The 19,022-nt window shown below is 36.8% G+C and overlaps 1 protein-coding gene across 1 annotated transcript; it reads right to left on the bottom strand.

Annotated features, from left to right (window-relative positions):
• Positions 1-384: 384 nt before the first annotated feature.
• Positions 385-1,950, bottom strand: LOC141712741 (transcription factor MYB93). The gene is made up of 3 exons (XM_074515784.1): positions 1,731-1,950; positions 1,461-1,590; positions 385-1,362 (listed from the first exon to the last, which is right to left on the bottom strand). The coding sequence occupies exons 1-3, from the start codon at positions 1,861-1,863 to the stop codon at positions 651-653; spliced, it is 975 nt and encodes a 324-aa protein (XP_074371885.1). The 5' UTR covers positions 1,864-1,950; the 3' UTR covers positions 385-650.
• Between the last annotated feature and the right edge of the window lie 17,072 nt (positions 1,951-19,022).

Here is a 19,022-nt window from a genome sequence, read left to right on the forward strand (position 1 = left end):
TTTTGCCTGGTAATTAAGTGTTTTCTCCGTGCACTCTTAAAATGAAATATCATTATTTCTCTACTTACAAATGAATACAACCTCGAAACCTAATAGTAACTCGAGGGAAACTTGTATTGGTAATACAATCCTCCAAACTCAACTGTTTCCAACCTCGAAACCTAATCATACAAGCATACTTGCATAGTAATAATGTGGATTAAACTTAGGTTGATAGAGTAACAACTAACAAATATATACCCACGCATCCAGTCAACGATGTATTTAAGCACAAAGCCTGACACACAGATCACTTGCATAACACGGTAGAATCGAAAATACAAGCCTAAAACAACGACTAAAAAATAAAATTAATGAAAACGATCCGATATCATACATGACTGATCATTATTTACAAAAAACGTAATTTGGAAACATATACGTTTACACTATAGATATGATGAACAAGAAACTACATAAATATATATAGTGAGATATGTTTAACAGCTAACTAAACAGTGTGTGGACGTACGTACTATGCTCTCTCTTTTTCTTTTTACGTACACTCTTACATACAAAGGAAAAGGTACCCAAGTGCCAATAACATCATAAATTTCACACGCAGTATATATGTGGACTATAAACATATAAGTATTGCGATTAAATAAAAATCAAACAATAGAATTAAATAGAGGATCTTCAAGGAAAAGCTCAGACCAGTATGAAGTTGTTGGCCCTCCATAGCTTGAAGTACTACATGCATCCCCCGTATTCGATATCGAACTTTCTGTTACCAGCGGAGCTGCAGGAGGAGGAGTCGACGCCGAAGATGATGAAAAATTCGAAACTTGAAGCATTTCCTTGTTCAGACTTGGAGGAAAATTGCATGGAATTTGCAAATCAGGCATATGAGAAAAAGGCATTTGCAGTTCATTGATCATGTCCTGATTGTCGGATGACTGGATAGGAGTACTAGTTGATGTATTTGGCAGTGGAATATTAATGTTATCCTTGTTCAATGATGAAAGCGAGGCCAAGAGATTATAAGTTTCGATATCTTGGCTGCAGATGTTGTTAGAGAAAGATGGTGAATTGATATTATTGGGCTGAAGAAGAAGTTGAAGGTACTGAAGTTTGGCCATTTGTGCAGCTTCTGTTTGTAATCTTGCAGCTTGCATTTCTTCCCAGGAATGCTGGTCCATGAGTTCTTTCAGGTTTGCTAGAGCTATGAGATGAGGCAGGCTCGCGAAGATATCGGTTCGAGGCCGGTGAGTCATCGGATCAAAGCCCATCTGAATTAGCTTTTTCTTTAAATGAGTGTTCCAGAAGTTCTTGATCTCATTGTCTGTCCTTCCAGGGAGATTTGTTGCAATTGCTGACCATCTATATATTTTTATCAGAAAATACAAATTAAGCACAAATTATCAATTTTTTATTTTAAAAACTTTGCAAGTCAAAATAGAGTAGATTGAAAGAATTACTTGTTTCCAAGAATAGAGTGAAGATTGAGAATTGTCTGTTCCTCCTCTTCTGAAAACTTTCCTCTCTTAATATCAGGCCTTAAGTAGTTTGTCCATCTTAGTCTGCAGCTCTTCCCGCATCTATTAAGACCTAATTAGATTTTTTAAAAAATGATGTTAAAAATAATATATGATCACTGGTAACTTAATACGTACAAACTGGTAACTTGTTACACTTAATAATATTGTACATATCATAGATTAATGGGGGATATATGAAAGGATTTGAACCTGCAAGTTTGGGAAGAGCTCTCCAGCTGCCATGGCCATGATTCTGAATATGTTTGGCAAGTTTTTGATCTTCTTCAGGTGTCCAGGGACCTTTTTTGAGGCCAGTTTCATCACAACAAGGAGACCTTCCCATTTCTAGCTATAAAATAGCTAGATGTAGCTTTAGAACCACTACCACAAAATCAATGTATCAGTTATATATATGTTTCCACACAATTAATCTGTCTGCCTCCTACCAAGTAACTGGAGTTATGATCAGTATTTATATATCAATGGCGACAGTCCTAGTCCTCTTGTCGTTTTCTTGAATACCAATAAAAATGACTTTCGTGGGATCCTACAGTTTATTTTATTTACTCCTCAGGACAATGTCCTTTTCCTTTATATTAATTGTCATTTATACCCATAATTCGTAGCAGCCAACAACTACGTCTTACTTTTATTTAGCACCAAGTCATTAGTCGCCGGGTACGAAGAAATCGTGAATCTAAAGATTCAAATTGCTTTTCTTTAATTATATTGTTGCTTTATTTCCTTTTCTTATTACATATATACTTGAGCGTTATATAAGACAAGATCACTTGGTTTTTCCCTTTTTCTTAGTCACAAATAATTGTCCGGTTATTTAGTCTAGATTTTACAAATAATTGATAAATATGGTTGTTAATGTGAATTTAGGTTGAATGTTTAGCACCGAGTTTAATGACTTTTGTAAAAGGACAAAATGTATATCAGCTGGTGACCTAGTGATCGAGTATAAAATTTCAATATATGCCTTCTTCTGAGGCATTTTTGCATTTAGGTGACCTGCTTGATACCCTTATTCTTATTTTTTTTCCTCTTTTCTACCGAGATCTGATTGTAAGCTATTTGGGCTTGATTTTTGGATGATGCTAATAGAACCGCCCGATCAAAGTGATTAGCATACTTGGACTCTGAACCCTTGTTCGTCAAATAATTATTTGTTATTAGTTCTGAATTGCAATCGAAATTTCAATGAGTTCTCCAGGTATTGCTTGCTCGTATGCATTACGAACATCATGACTTGAACCATAATTAATTAAGTGTCCTCTAAACATGATCATCCTCCTTCACCAGCACAATGAGTCTAGTCAACCTGAATTAACGATATTAATTTCGGGTAAACTGAAATCAGCCCCGATAGTTAATTTAAACCCATAGGCAAGAAAGAAATACTGATAATAATAGCACTTATTATTATTATTATTATTATACAAATACTGATATACACACAAGAGAGGGGGGTAGGATAGGGGAAACAGAAATGGAAGTGTTACATCAAGAGAGACTAATAAATAATATGGAGAAAATAGAAGAGAAATAAAGAGGACAAAAGGCAAGTGAGTCGTTATCAGGGGAACAGATGGCAAATGACCGGTCGTAGCGAGAACGCACTCCATGCACGCAATTGTAAAAAGCCCCCATTCATCTCCCGTCATCAAATTGCATGGATCTTCTATATATATCAATTCATATCCCTACGTACTCATACTACATATATTATTGTTGTATGTTTTTATCTAACATTTTACTACGTACTATTTTATCTATATATGTTTTGCTGGGTCCTCTCTCTCTGTCTCTCGCTCACTTTTAGTTCAGAAATTGCTGGCCACCTTCCACCGAAGCGTACCCGTCACTCAATTCATTAGGGTTCTGTTCCTCCTCCTTCATCAGCTCTTACCCTTCATCACATTATTGACCATACCGCTTGTAAAATTAATTACAAGTATATATATACATATATTTCTGTTCGGTCCCTAGCTAAAAATTGTTACTATGACTGCAAAGATATATCTGTGAAAATATTATTAATAATTTAGGTCATGAAGATGTTATGACCTAAATAAATTGCTCATGCAAAATACGTCCCAGTAACTCTTGTTTTCCACGGTACCGTCGTCATCGAAGAAGTTACATTGGGTGTTTAGGCAGAAAATTACGTGAAAGATACAGAGGAGAAGAAGTGAAAATCACGCAATTTGACTCTACAGAGAGCAAGTTTGGTGCAGCAAACTACTCTTTTGATTTTCACCACCTCTACATATTATTACATATTTACATTATATCCTAATGTACTCATGTTTATTTCTTTCATATTTTATCAATGTTTTTACCTTCAAACCGCGTTAAACCGGATCCCTCCCTCCCGATACCATTGTCACTATGTACATTGTCCTTATACACACACAAATATGCTAAATATATACACAATCTTCTCCAACAATGTCTACTTATTATTTATTTCTTCAATCTCTTCCCACAATATATATATATATATATATATAATATCTTGATTCTTTTTATATTTTTTCTTCTGAGGACCCACTTTGTGAACAGCTAAAAGTCAAATGCATTTGTTGATGGTTCTCATTTGACGAACAAATGATCAATAGATCTCAGGGTTGGGTTAGATGTAAAGGCGGATCGTGTAAGGGTAAGAAGAGTCATCCGATCCCCTTAATGTTTTAGTTTACTTAAATATATAAATTTAAATTATATAAAAATTAACAATAACTTCCCTTAAATTTTGCAAAAAAGTAACTGACCCTCGAAATTTTTGCTAAAAAAATTTCCCCCTACTTAAAAACGTTTATGTCAAAAAATGCTTCATTAGACACAAAATGTATAAATAAAAAATATATTTTTTATAAAAAAATTATATTAAGAGTTACAAATGAAAATAAAAGTTAAGAGTCGATGGAAAAAAAAGCTAGAAATAGACATTAAAGGAGCGTTTCTAATCAAATACCACCTTAACACCATTATAAGATTAATTTTTTTTGACAGGCATTAGTTTGATAAATACGGTGATTGACTATCAATTGCGAGAGATGCTTTGAGTTAACATGAAGTTGATTTCATGCACATCGTGTCTTAATCCACATATTTTTTATCAGATTTTGATAAGTTAAAATTAGTTCAACTTGAAAGATTTTATCGTTAGAAAATTTGATCAAATCCGTCTTCTATAACCTGAAAACCAGCTTTCTAACTATATAGTTGACATAAGAACTGTTATTCTCAAACAATCCAACAATAGAATTATTGAAGTGGGGTTGAATTTAATTCTGATTTCTTTTTTAAATAATGAATCTTATATATATATATATCAAATATATCATTGTTTGAATATGCAAGAGTGCGGAATGAAAATATAGATGTATTCAAACAAAAAGTAATTAAACACAAGGACTAAAATTATTTTGGTGGGTTGAACTTACCCACCAGAGAATATATATTGATGAGAACTCTGTGATGCAAGAATGCACACAGCTGCTTACAAGTAAGATACACTTTAAATAGAGAAATTCTTAACAGATACAGCCTTTTTCTATTTCTCAGTTCAATTGCTTGATTTTCAACTTGCTATTCTTGGTTTATATGTCACCAAGTTACATGATAAAAAGACAAACTAATAAGACAAAAGTGTCTTAGTCTAGTTACATGCTGCTCCATTTCTCCATCCATCATCTTTGTTTTTCTTCAAGTAAGCATGGAAGTGAAAATGCTTCTTTATTCTCTAAAACCTGTTAATTGGTTGCCACATTCCATTTGCATACAATCAACCCATGTGACTGTCAAGTCACTATCAACTGTTTTTTGAATTTGATCATCCTTTAAAACTCTGTTGGATCATCCGTTGAAACTTTGTTGGATTATCCGTTGAGAGTCTGGTTGATCATCCGTTGAAACTTTAGTTGATTATCCATGGAAACCGTGTAGAACATCCGTTGGGAGCATCTCCGTAGCAGTTAACTCTATTTCACTTATGTAAGATTACAAGTCTTCTAATATTTACAGTTAGCCAACCTATTTTGCATATCAATCTAGTAGTCAACATGACTTAGAATATCCTACAACTTCTAGTTCTCTAAGTCATTACAATATGTAGGAATGTGCTACCAAAACTTATTTAAACATAAGCCACTCTTTCAACGGATGACATAGTACATTATCCGTTGAAAGCTACAATAACACTTAATTAAATCTACTAAGGTATTTTTGTAGTATATCATCAAGTCTACAACATATTCCTAACAATTTCCCCCAATTTATGTTTACTAGAATTGTAGGCATAAATTTTAAGGAGTACTTGATGATAACAAAACACCTTTTTACATTAAGATTATTCAAAAATAGATAAAATTGATAAGTGTTGCAATTTTATTGAAAGTTGTACAAAAAAAAGTTCGTAGAAGTCTCACAAGCCATTTTTCAAGGTACTCCTCTAGACTGAGCATATTGATCTTTTCGCCTTGAATGTCTAGATTTTTTCCCAATATTTCATTGTACTTTTCAATCTGGTGTTGGAGTTTTCTTTAGAACTCTGATTCATCTTCATTAGATTGATCCAACATCTCCTACATTCTTATGAGAGTTTCATTGCTTGAAATCTTTAGCTGATCTTCTAGTCTGAAAAATTTTCTGGTATTCTTTTCATCCTTGAACTCCATTAACCAATATGGCCTCAAATGCACTCTATCCCAGTGTAAGGAATAGTTAAGACTCTTGGGAGTGCATTTGGGTCTCTCCAGCTTTGTCTTATTCTCTCAATCTTGCTGAGTATCTCCTTGGCAGCAATGTTGAAGCCAAAGTTTTTCTTGATTGAGGAGAAAATCTTCACTAAGACAGAGTACCCTTTATTGAGAATCCTATGAAGAGGCCAGGTTAACTCCTTTCCACCCTTGTACTTGTACACTAGCCTTTCTGGAAGTCTTTTGTAGGCATCAATTGCTCTCACATCATCTAGTTCATCTAAGTAGAGATTCATATCTGAAAACTCCTGAATGTCACAGATGTAGAGTCAATCTCCTTTGTTGATTGTTGGCTTGGGCTTAGCTAGGGTTTTAGTTTGGAATAAGATATACCTAAATGGCTTTCTTGGAATATTCTTTCTTCTTTTAGAGGAGGTTGGTATTGGGATGTTTAGCTGAGGAATAAGTAGGCTTTCCCAGTCTATTGGCTCATCCTTTAAAATTATTGGTTCTCCATGAAAGTTCACACCAGGATGGACCTTGATTTCAACTTGCTTCATTGTGGGCATCGTTGGTTGATTTGTAGTGGTAGATTGAGTTGGATAAGATTCTTCCTTTTCTTCTTCAAACACCAGTTTCCTTTTGGTTCTTCTAGCTCTTTGCTTTCTTCTTTTCATAGATTTCTGCTTTGGTTCTTCTTTCTTTTCAATCACAGATTCAATTATGACAACAGGCTTTTCAGTTTCTGTGGCAACAGGCTTCTCAGCTTGTTTCTTAGCTTCTAAGGCAGCCTGCCTTTTCTAGTGGCTTAAGCCTTAGTTTTTCTTCTTTCTTGGCTTCTTCAAACTATGGATGTCCAACTATCACACATATCAGTTTTCCATGACTGTAGATTTTTGTTATTCTTTTCTTCAAAACTGAATCTCTTGGATCTTTGTGATATGCAATGGATCTACCAAGCAGCTTCTCTTCATCAGGTTTAGGGGTTGTATAGACTAGGTCCAATGGATTTTTTCTTGAATTCTTTGATGAGTGTTTCTTGGGATTCAAAATCACATTGGAATTTAGATGTCTTCTAGATGAAGTTTGACCTTTCTCTAAATTCCCTAAGCTAATTTGACTGATTGATATTTGTCTCAATTGTGTGAAGTGCTTCACAGATTTGTCTTGTTCTGTAATTGGACCAAATATCTTTTTAATCTTCTCATCCGTTTGCTTCCATTGTTCTTTCAGCTTGAGCTCAGCTGCTGCTATATTGATTAAGTCAATACTGTCAATCACTGGTGCCTTTGAGAAAGTAAAGGATGGAATAATTACTTTGCTAACTTGAATATGCACATATTTCTCCCCCCCACTCACTTGAAAAAGTGCATTCTTCTCCCCCTTTTTGTTATCAGCAAGTAGAGCAGGGTTGGAAGTTTGTGCAGCTACCAATTGTTGAAGTAGACTTGTTTGAGTTTCCTAATTTTCAGGTATTTTGGCAATTGATTTTTCCACTTTTACAAGTCTGGAATCCATTGCCTCAATTTTTCTATTCAACTCAACTTCTTTTCTCAATTTCTGGACAATCTCTTATATTATGGAGTTAGGAATCTTAACATCCATTATGTTAAGAAGATCCTATTTAACTTCTCCAATATCAAGCTTGAGCTCATCCACATCTTGCCTTTGTTTGTGAGCTTGGATCTTGTGCAATTGTAGAGACTCCAGATGGGCTTTTAGAAGACTCTTGGTGCCGGCATTATTAGTGGCTTGTATGGCAGATTGGGTGTCATGGATTAGCTTGAATATAGTGGTTTAAAGATGATGGAAGTTGCATTCTTTTGAGAATATCCATGAGGGAAGTTCTAATGATGAACTAGTGTCTATAACTCCCCCTATGGTCCTGCTTACCCCCTCTGCATCCTCTCCAAGAGAATCATCCCCAAAAGAATCACCAGAAGCTTTAGAAAAAAAAATCAGACTCATCACTAGCTATTGAAGGCATTGAGTTGATTGCATCATTGGACCTTAGCATAGAAACTGTTGTATGACCAAACTGAGAGTCCTTTCTGCAGCCTCATTGCCCTGTTCAGCTAGAATTTGATATGCTGGAACAGGATGAGTAAATGCCTCAGCATCAAAGGAGACATAATCTAAAACAACTTGATATTCTTGCTGAATTAGTGCCTTCTTTTCTGCATCATTGACATCCCTTAACTCACTTGCAATGGGCTCTTCCCATTCTTCTATACCTTCTTTTCTCTTGATATCTCTCTTTTCTTGTATCAAGGCTCCCCTTGGCTTCCTGTTAGTCGCTAAACACGCGCTAATAATACATGCAAGTAATATAGAATTATTTCTACTTCGTTCCCACAGAGACTAACTTTGGTTAAATAATTAATTTTTGCACTTATGCAACAATGATATGGCTATTATTCAATGCTAAGACGAATAACAATTTGGGTTTTTGATTATAACTAAGAATTAAACTAACAATTATAACTAAGAGAATAAGAATGGTTGAATTAATATTTATGACAAACATGGGATTGTAACTTCATTAAATACTTCATTCAATAGCTTTATTGTTCTTAACGTTAACATGTAATGGCGATAACACTAATCAATTAACAGGAAATTGATAAACGCCAACTTTCGTTACACGAATACCATACTACCAGACATCCATAAAATAGATAGAAGCTGAATAGACACCAATTATATTGAGACCCTATATGTCTATAGAATTTGACAACATAAAGGTTTAAAGCACAAGTCATCTATCGTGATTATATATGGCAAGTAAGATGGTTAAAATTACCTACGAATCATGCATAACAATAACACATGAACCTATGCTATCATGGCAAGTTCTAAATTCTTAAATTCACCGTCGCTTCATTAAAGATTAACATGCTATCTTATAAGTTCGTGACGCTCATAAGACGAATAAGCACAACCAATACTAGGTTATCTTACAATCACCACACACTAAGGTATCAAAATAAATTAACTAAAGAAATCCATAAATAAATCCGCTAGAACTCCACGATAACGATTAGCCCATAATTGGACTCATCATCAACGTGGGTTCCGATGAAAGCATGGTATAATAAACATAGTCTTTATACTGAATAAATAATAAAACCAAGTACGAAATAAGAGTAAGGTTCACGAATAAGAAAACTAGCATCCAAGTTACAACTTAGAACAAAGATTCACAAGTAAAAACAAGATCTTCTTCGTCTTCGTTGAATCGTGCTAACACGGTCTTCTTACGGCTCTCCTTATGCTCTGGTATATCCGTCTCTCTAGAAAATGTCCTTTATTTTAAGTATATATAGCAGCCCATGCAAGATAGAAGTCCTCCAATTGTAAATCAACTAGAATCAGGATTCTGGGATCCCGACCCGGCGCGGCCGCGCGCTTCATCAGCGCGGGCGCACTGGTTTTCTGACAAATGGGCGCGGCTGCACGCTAGACCAGCGCGGGCGTGCTGTGCTTTTGGAAAAACTTTTGAATTTCTTTTATTCTTGCTGCAATCGAGTTGGCTTCCAGAGCTTTATTCTTTGGACATCATCCTAACACCGTATTAGCACCAAAACAATGTTAATTCACCTGATTCTTAGAATAATGCCTGAAATGCAAAAAAACTAGAAAACACATTAAAACACCAACAACTTGAGTACATTTACACCAATTCAAAGCTTTACAGAGTGTAATAAAGTATCATAAATGCCACTCAACATACCCCCACACTTGAGTCGATGCTTGTCCTCAAGCATAAAAAGACTCAAAGAACAAGAAATAAAAATGCATGAATGCAACTAAATGAATGCAACGATCCCCAATATAATAACTGAACCAATCAACAAGCAACATCTCAACAAATGTAGTTATTCACATAAGATCAATCAAACCTCACAAATAAATCTACAAACTAGAGACGTGCGTGTGTCCAACTGTTTACAGATATACTATCGCCACTAGATCAATAATCATGACTCACTATTCATCAAAGCAACCACAAGGATATAAACAGAATAAAAGCTAGACTTAAAATAACTTATAACACTTCAATTCTTATATTGGAGTTTTGTATGGATTTATGCTTTTATTCAAACACAACAACACACTTATGCTTATTTGATCGTGCAATGAGTAAGGTCCACAAAAGACTTATACAATAGTACCCATGTAGCGAGCGTTAGGTTAGCGAATCCTAGACTATAAAAACTTTAGGTCACTAGGCACAAAGTCCCCTAAGAACTTAATAACTCGAGTACTAAAGAGCCCACTCGAGATCAATTATACATAACACGTATTTTTTTCTTTTTTCTTTTTTCTTTTTTTTCTTTTTCTTTTTTTTCCTTTGTTTTCACAATTTCTGAACGAGTGCGTTTCGTTCCATCTCATTCAACCCTAGACTACTCATATAAATATTAGCCGACTACTAGCCATTTGACACCTAGATAACACAACTAGTAATGAAATCCAATTTTTCTTCAATTTCTAAAAATCCATGCTAATTTATTATTAAGAGAGTATCCTAAATTCTAAATATAAACAAGTGATTAATCCTCGACAAACAAACAAACCATGACCATGATCTAGTACTTTAGCAACCTATAAGACTTAGTGAAATACAGTTGTCTCTAGCATGTAAATCAATTCGATAAGACTTAACATCACTAAATACGACATCACTACACTAGCATCAATATCACAAGTCAATCGAAAAAATTATGTAAGGGATCATGTTATTATATAAATGCATGAACTATATGAACAAACTACTATAAAAACTATCAAAAATAAAAAAAAACTACATGGAAAAATATGCAACTATATGAACTAAACTATCATGAATATGCAAACTATATGCGACTCATACAAAATATATTCCTTCAACTACTACCCCCAAACTTAAAATATTCACTATCCTCAGTGAAGGTAATAGTAAGGAATAAGGCATACCTAATCCGAATCAGGATCCTCACCCTCAACGGGTGGAGTGTCAGGCGTGTCTGGAGATTGATACACGGTGTGCTCACCAAATACTGGCCATTGGATGTCAATACCAGTGGTTCTGAAAGCTGTCCCCAATGCATGGGTGAGATCACGTGCAAACCTGCTGTGGATGTCATGCATCGCATCCATCCTTCTAGCCAGACGCCTATACTGTGTCATGCTCATGCCAGCTCGAACATCAGCTCCTTCCTCCTCCTCATGTGCCTGCTACGATGGCTTCCCCTCATCTCCTAGCTGAGATCTCCAAGCAGTCCTACTCGTCTGGGTGGCCCCAGCAGCTGGCCTCCCACCAGGTAGATGGTCAAAAGTATAACCAAACCCCTTCAGACTGGGCTTGCCTCCATCCCACTCTTGTATCGTAGCTAAAGTAATGCTGTCAATAGAAGCACTTGGGATCTACAACTGCTCATGCGCTGGCCAATGAACACCAACTGCCACGTATAATTTCGTCACAATGGATACATACGGTATAGATCCCATGGTACTCCCCCTCAAGAACTTTAAAATACCCTGATAAATCACCATACCAAGATCCACATAATCGCCCTGAAGAATGCCCCACAACAGATGTGCACGCTCCACAGTAATCTCATACACATGCGAAGATGGCATGATGTTAGCACAAATAAACGCTTTCCATACACGGGCAAACCTGTTCATGCTGGAAGTCGGGAACGTAGAGTACTCAGTAGTGCCCCTCTTGATCTTCCAGTGTGTGTTAGGCATACATAGTGTAGCAACAATAAGATCCAGATCGAAGTCCTCTGGAGTCCTATCATTCCAAGTGTCCTGCCTGGGCTTACTCACCGGCTGCTCAATCACTCTCCTAATAGCATCAGCACTATACTCCACAGTCATCCCTCGCACCACCGTGAAGCCATTCTTCTCAGCCTTCACGTTCATATAGAACTCGCGAATAACACTCATGGGCACAACAGCGGGTGCCTCACAAAAAGGAACCCAGCCCATCTCCAAAATCATCTCCAACAGCATACCATCCTTCCCCGATGGCAGAAAACCTCTCTCCTTGATGATAGGCTTCAAGAGAAGCCTCGTATATTCCGCTTCAGCCTCGGGAGTAGAAAACCTCGGCCTCACACCACCCGCACTCGAAGAATCGGTGGTGCTGCTACTTACTTGTGTTCTTTGTCTCTTGGGTGCCATTGGAATTGAGTAGAGAGAATAGAAGTTTGTGTTTGAGAGAGAATTTGTATTTGAGAAATTTGTGAAGTGGTGAAGAAGTTTGTGTATAAGTGTATGTATTTATAGGAGGTGAAAAGAGAATTATATATGGAATAGAAGTGGGATTTGATTATGGGAATAGTGGGAATAATGGGTTTAATTTGGAGAGGGAAAATTGGGATGTGGGAGAGTAAAATTCAGGTAGGAATTGATTTTGTAGCAAAAATCCTGTTTTTCCTCTTCAAAACTACTATTTTTATTTTTTTGAGTCGGGACCTCGGCGCGGGCGCGCGCTAAGACAGCGCGGGCGCGCGCTAAGACAGCGCGGGCGCGCGGTAAGACAGTGCGGGCGCGCGCTAAGACAGCGCGGGCACGCGGTAAGACAGCGCGGGCGTGCTATACTTCTGCCAAATCAGCGCGGCCGCGCGCTAGATCAGCGCGGGCGCGCCGTGTCTCTGTAATTTCAGCGCGGCCGCACGCTAGATCAGCGTGGGTGCACCTGGCTTCTGAAGTTGGCCCGAAATTTTTACGCTTTTCTGTTTTTTTTGTGATTTTCTCTTTTCTTCTTGCTTCCTCTACTTACTAATGTACAACAAACTTGGGTTGCCTCCTAAGAAGCGCTTGCTTTACGTCGTTAGCTTGACGTAGAAACTTGAGATCGAATGGACAACAAAACGGCACTAACCACCTCGTGCTTTGCCGTGTCACCATATTAATACTTTAATGTCTGACCATTTACCTTGAATGCTTGGCCCAGATCATTCTCAAAAATCTCCACTGCTCCATGTGGAAACACAGTTTTGACAAGGAACGACCCTGACCATCTTGACTTTAAAATTCCAGGAAAAAGACGGATACGAGAGTTGAAAAAAAGAACTTGTTGCCCCAGACCAAATGATTTGAGCACTAGACCCCGATCGTGCCACCTCTTGACTTTCTCTTTGTACAATTGTTGTTTTCATAAGCTTGAAATCAAAACTTATCAAGCTCATTTAATTGAAGCATCCTCTTCTTGCCAGCTGCATCCAAATCCAGATTCAATTTCTTCAAAGCCCAATACGCTTTATGCTCTAGCTTCATTGGAAAATGACACCCCTTACCATAAACCAACTGGAACGGCGACATTCCCAACGGAGTCTTGTATGCTGTTCTATAAGCCCAAACAGCTTCATCAAGCTTCAAAGACCAATCTTTCCTTGATGGACACAGAACTTTCTCCAAAATGCGCTTGATCTCTCTGTTAGACACCTCAGCTTGACCATTTATCTGAGGATGATAAGCCGTAGCAATGCGATGATTTACATTATACCTTTGCATCATAGCAGTAAATTTGCGATTGCAAAAATGCGACCCCTCATCACTGATTATGACTCTTGGAGTTCCAAACTTTATGAATATCTGCTTGTGAAAAAAATTAAGCACCACTTTTGCATCATTTGTTGGCAACACCTTAAATTCAACCCATTTCAACACATAATCAACCACCAACAAGATGTACTGATTGTTACAAGATGAGACAAATGGCCCCATGAAGTCAATTCCCCAAACATCGAAGACTTCAACCTCGAGAAGCACATTAAGAGGCATCTCATCCCTTTTAGACATATTACCCACACGTTGACATCGATCATATTTTAAAATGAACTGATGAGCATCTTTAAACAAGGTTGGCCAAAAGAAACCTGCTTAAAGAATACGAGTTTTTGTCTTTTCTCCACCATAATGTCCTCCATAAGCCGTTGAGTGGCAATCTCGCAAGATCCCCCCGTTTCGCTGTACGGAATACATCTCCTGATGATTTGGTCAGCTCCTTATCGAAAAAGAAATGGCTCATCCCACATATACCACTTTACTTTATGCAGAAACTTCTTCCTTTGAGCGTACGATAAGTCGGGAGGCATGACATTGCTCACAAGGTAGTTCACAATGTCTGCGAACCACGGTTCTTCCTCTTGCACTCCAAACAAATGCTCATCGGGAAAAGATTCATTTATCAATGTCTTGTCCAGTGAAGTAGCATTAGAGTTCTCTAAACGCGAAACATGATCAGCGACTTGATTTTCAGTCCCTTTTCTGTCCTTGATCTCTAACTCACACTCCTAAAGTAAAAGAACCCATCGAATCAACCTTGGCTTCGAGTCCTTCTTCGAGACGAGATAACGAATTACAGCATGATCAATGTAAACTGTCACCTTCGTCCCAAGTAGATAAGATCGAAACTTCTCAAAACCATAGACGATAGCCAAAAGTTCTTTTTCAGTGGCGTAATTCAGCTGAGCACCATTCAGAGTCTTACTAGCATAGTAGACTAAATGAAATTTGTTGTTCTTGTGTTGCCCAAGAACTGCTCCAACTGCATAATCGCTTGCATCGCACATCATTTTAAATGGTTCAGAATAATCAGGTGCAGTTATGACAGGTGCCGTAATCAAACTCTTTTTCAATGTCTCAAAAGCAGCAAGGCTCTCATCATCAAACTTGAAAGGAACGTCTTTCTCTAGCATATTGCACAATGGCTTCGAAATCTTTGAGAAGTCCTTGATGAAACGCCTATAGAAACCCGCATAACCAAGAAAACTGCAAATTCCCTTAACAGAAATTGGTCGAGGAAGATTTTCAATGACCCTCGCCTTAGCTTTGTCCACCTTAAGACCCTTACTAGAAACCTTGTGCCCAAGAATAATGCCTTATCGCACCATAAAATGACATTTCTCCCAATTGAGAACCAAGTTGGTCTCAACACACCTCTTGAGAATATGTCCAAGATTCTGCAAGCATTCGTCAAAAGAATCGCCAAATACAGAGAAGTCGTCCATGAACACCTCCACATTCTGACCAATCATATCAGAAAAGATGGCCATCATATATCTCTGAAATGTGGCTGGTGCACCACACAGACCAAAAGAAACTCGTCTAAAGGCGAAAGTGAAAGAGATATGTCCTAAATCCAATCATGTATGAGGATTTAGGAATAACTTTTATGTAATCTGTTTTGATTTCATTGATATTAATAAAAGACTTGTTTTGTTTTTTATTGCGGCCTCTATCTATTTAAATGTTTAAATAAGATATACCACAGTTTAGAGTAAAGCTTTTTATGGATTGCGATGAGATCATAATAACGAGACCTAAAAGATGATAACTCTAAACTTAAATAGTTCCTGGTCGTAGGATTACTAACTGGTAATTAATAATCCACAAAGATCGGTACATACTATGCTAGCTTCATTATGAAGGATGTCTGTTCTCATAGACATTTGTGTGGTGACACTATAGCTAGTATGTAGGTGCTTATTATAGAATAAGTTTACTAAACATGACTCACACAGCTAAACAACTGATGGAGTTCACTCACGTGTCAGCAGTTGTTCACATAGTGATAGTTGTATAAGTATCCTTAGACTTGAGGTCATCATAGTCATCTTGTGTACACTGAACTATGCTTTGGTTTAGTTCTTAGTCTCAAGGGACAATTATAAGGGCTCTACTGGGTATAAATTTTTGTACATGAAGATAGTGTATGATCAATAAAGGATCTACCCCTTCCAGTGTAGGAAGAGAATGTTCAATGCTGATCCACTTATGTTAGTTCAGGAATCTCTGGCCAGAGTGAATGAAATTAGAAAGGAGTTTCTAATTTACATTAAATAGAACTAAGCATAGTGAATGGGAAAGCAAGTGATTAAATAAGATAGGCTTGACACAAGTTCCATGCCTTGTATTTAATCATGACATTACAGGGTAGAAGGAATTAATTTTACCGTAACTACTCACTGAATATGTTCTTGGTATTCTAAGCAGTGAATTCGTATTATCCGGATAGTCACGATATGCTGAGAAGTATCCCTCATGATGTAGAATAAATATGATTAATTAATTAATCATATTTAATGAATTAGAGAATTTATATAAATAATGATAAAATAGTTTTATTATTATTTATTTCTACTACCGGCTTAATATTGAACCTACAGGGTCACACCATAAAAGAGAATGATTTAATTGTGGAGGAATTAATTAATAATGGCTGATAATTAGTTATTTATGAAATAAATAATTAATTGGAAAATTTAATAATTGATTAAATGAGATTTAATTGATTATAAATTAATTAAGAAAAGCTTCTTAATATTATTAATTAAGAATTTAATTTTTGGAAATTAAATCAAGAGAGAGAATTATTTCTAAAGTGTTTAGAAAAAGGATTAATAATTAAAATGTGTTTTAATTATTAATGAGAATAATAAAGGGTTAATAATAATAATATTTTATTGGAAAATTTTCAGCTGAAAATTTTGCCTATAAATATACTATTATAAACCCTATTTTGGCCTCAATCTAAAAATTTTACAAAACCCTAATTCTCTCCACCTCCTCCTTCTCCATTACATTGTTTTCTTGGTGGATACCGGTGGAGTACTTCACACTTGAGGAGCAGTTGCTAAGGATCTCCGCTCGTGGTTCTTGGATCGCTATTAAAGACCTCCATCTTTCCATTAATGTAAAGCTTCTTAAGGTAAACATACTGAAATACAAATTAAATATTATTTTTCGCATGGATCCTGCAGAGGGTTTCGTTTTTTTTTAAGATTTAAGTTTACGTTTTCGCTGCGTTTATGTGCTAAAAACCTTTCAGAAAGCACCAAATGGACAAGTGAAGATAGTCTTCTCCTGATCTTCTGGAGTGATACAAATCTGATTGTAACCCGAATAACCATCCAGAAGACAGTATTACTCGTGACCATCCGGTCAAGCATCTGGTCAATGTAAGGCAGAGGGAAGTGATCCTTCCTAGTGGCCTTGTTCAGCTTCCTGTAGTTCATACAAACTCTCCATCCCGTGACTTTTTGAGTTGGAATGAGCTCATTCTTCTCATTAGCAACAACTGTGATACCTCCCTTCTTTGGTACACACTAAACTGGACTCACCCAAGAACTGTCAGAAATGGGATAAATAATTCCTGCATCCAGCCACTTAAGAATTTTCTTCTTCACTACTTCCTTCATGATCGGATTAAGTCTTCTTTGCTGCTTAACCGTAGGCTTGCTACCTTCCTCTAGCAGAATTTTATGCATGCACTAAGAAGGGCCGATTCCCTTAATATCTGCTATAGTCCATCCAATTGCCGGTTTGAACTCTCTTAGAATCCTCAAAAGCTTCTCCTCGTCGCTACCTGAAAGGTCAGATGCAATAATAACAGGCAAAGTAGATGCATCACCTAAAAAGGCATACCTCAAATGTTCAGATGAGAAATATCCGTCGGGGAGGTAGAAATGATAGATTTTGGAGTTGAGACTACTGTAGAATATGTGGTGATTAATTTGAGATTAGTCACAAATTTCTCAGTAGTGTTAGAAATAAATGGCAAGTGAGCCAATAAATCATCTAACGGATGATGCTCACTTGCTTTAGATTTTGTCTCCTCCATGAGTTTCAATGATGGAGAATCAGGAAATGATGTGTGTATCATGTCCACATACAGTGGGTTTGTGATAGAATTTTGTGTGTGAGATGTTTCATTGTGATTGATTTTGGCTATGACTCCATATTTATTGGAGCCACATCAATCTGAATTTGAGATGGTCCATTAACTGAGTCCTGACTGCAGTTGGCACTGTGTGTGCACCCTGTGAATCCCAAATGGTTTTAGATTTCTTTTTTCTAGTGTAAGTTTGAGGTTGGTCTGTGTCCCTTCCCCTTTTGGCATGTGCTCTTGGATGAGAGTTTGTTTCAATAGTCACATCCTTTTGGGAGGATGCAACTATAAATGATCTTATTTCTTTATTAAGCATTGCTGTTTGTTGGGAAACTGCAGTGTGGCTAGGTTGGGTCACACAAACCTCTCTCTCTCTCTCTCTCTCTCTCTCTCTCTCTCTCTCTCTTTCTCTCTTTCTCTCTCTCTCTCGCCCCCTTATCCTTAGGGTTTCTTTGATATTCACCCTGTTCCTCACCAACGTTACTCCCCTTCACACTCCCCTCTTATGTTTTGGTAGTTTTTGAAACTAGTTCCTTTTGGGAGAATCTAGAGTGGGGTTTCTTAGACTTGGAATTTGAAATTTTTGCTTTTGTGACTTGGGTATACCTCAAATGCCACAGAAGTTTGCAAAGACTTTGGTCATTTTCATAGATGCCATTGCCACAGAAGTTTGCAAAGAAACTGGTGGTTGGGAAGTAGTAGAGAGAGAAGTGTTTACCTCACTTATCTTAGGGAAACCTCATTGTGGTGATGTTCCCTGTTAAGATCAACAATGACTCTCTTTTTTTGGGCCCAAAAATCAAGCTTGTTTGTTGGGTTCTCAATTGAGAGGTCCTTAGAGACATGATTAGCTATCATCATAAAAAATCTAGCATAATATATGTTCTTATTTCTCTTCTTAATATCTCATAATTTGTACCCTAGTTCATGCATAACAGACTCACTAAAGTTATAGTACTTATCACTAAGTAACATATAAAGCATGTTAACCAATGAGTATGTAATAACATCAAAATTACTAATTTTAACTGAAAATGCCTTGATAAAAGTATCACAGAGAAAGCTCCATTCCTTTCTAAGGCCCATTCTCCTAACCTCACCTAACTTGGCAGGGTTAAGAGA

This window comes from Apium graveolens, chromosome 3, assembly GCF_009905375.1.
Source record: "Apium graveolens cultivar Ventura chromosome 3, ASM990537v1, whole genome shotgun sequence".
Classification (NCBI taxonomy): domain Eukaryota; kingdom Viridiplantae; phylum Streptophyta; class Magnoliopsida; order Apiales; family Apiaceae; genus Apium; species Apium graveolens.

What these genes read in the sequence shown, in the direction of transcription:
- LOC141712741 (XM_074515784.1), bottom strand. Translation starts at nt 1,863, where the DNA reads ATGGGAAGGTCTCCTTGTTGTGATGAAACTGGCCTCAAAAAAGGTCCC. An exon ending in AGCTCTTCCCAAACTTGCAG is followed by an intron (nt 1,591 to 1,730) that starts GTTCAAATCCTT and finishes AAATCTAATTAG; the next exon opens with GTCTTAATAGATGCGGGAAG. An exon ending in CACTCTATTCTTGGAAACAA is followed by an intron (nt 1,363 to 1,460) that starts GTAATTCTTTCA and finishes AAAAATATATAG; the next exon opens with ATGGTCAGCAATTGCAACAA.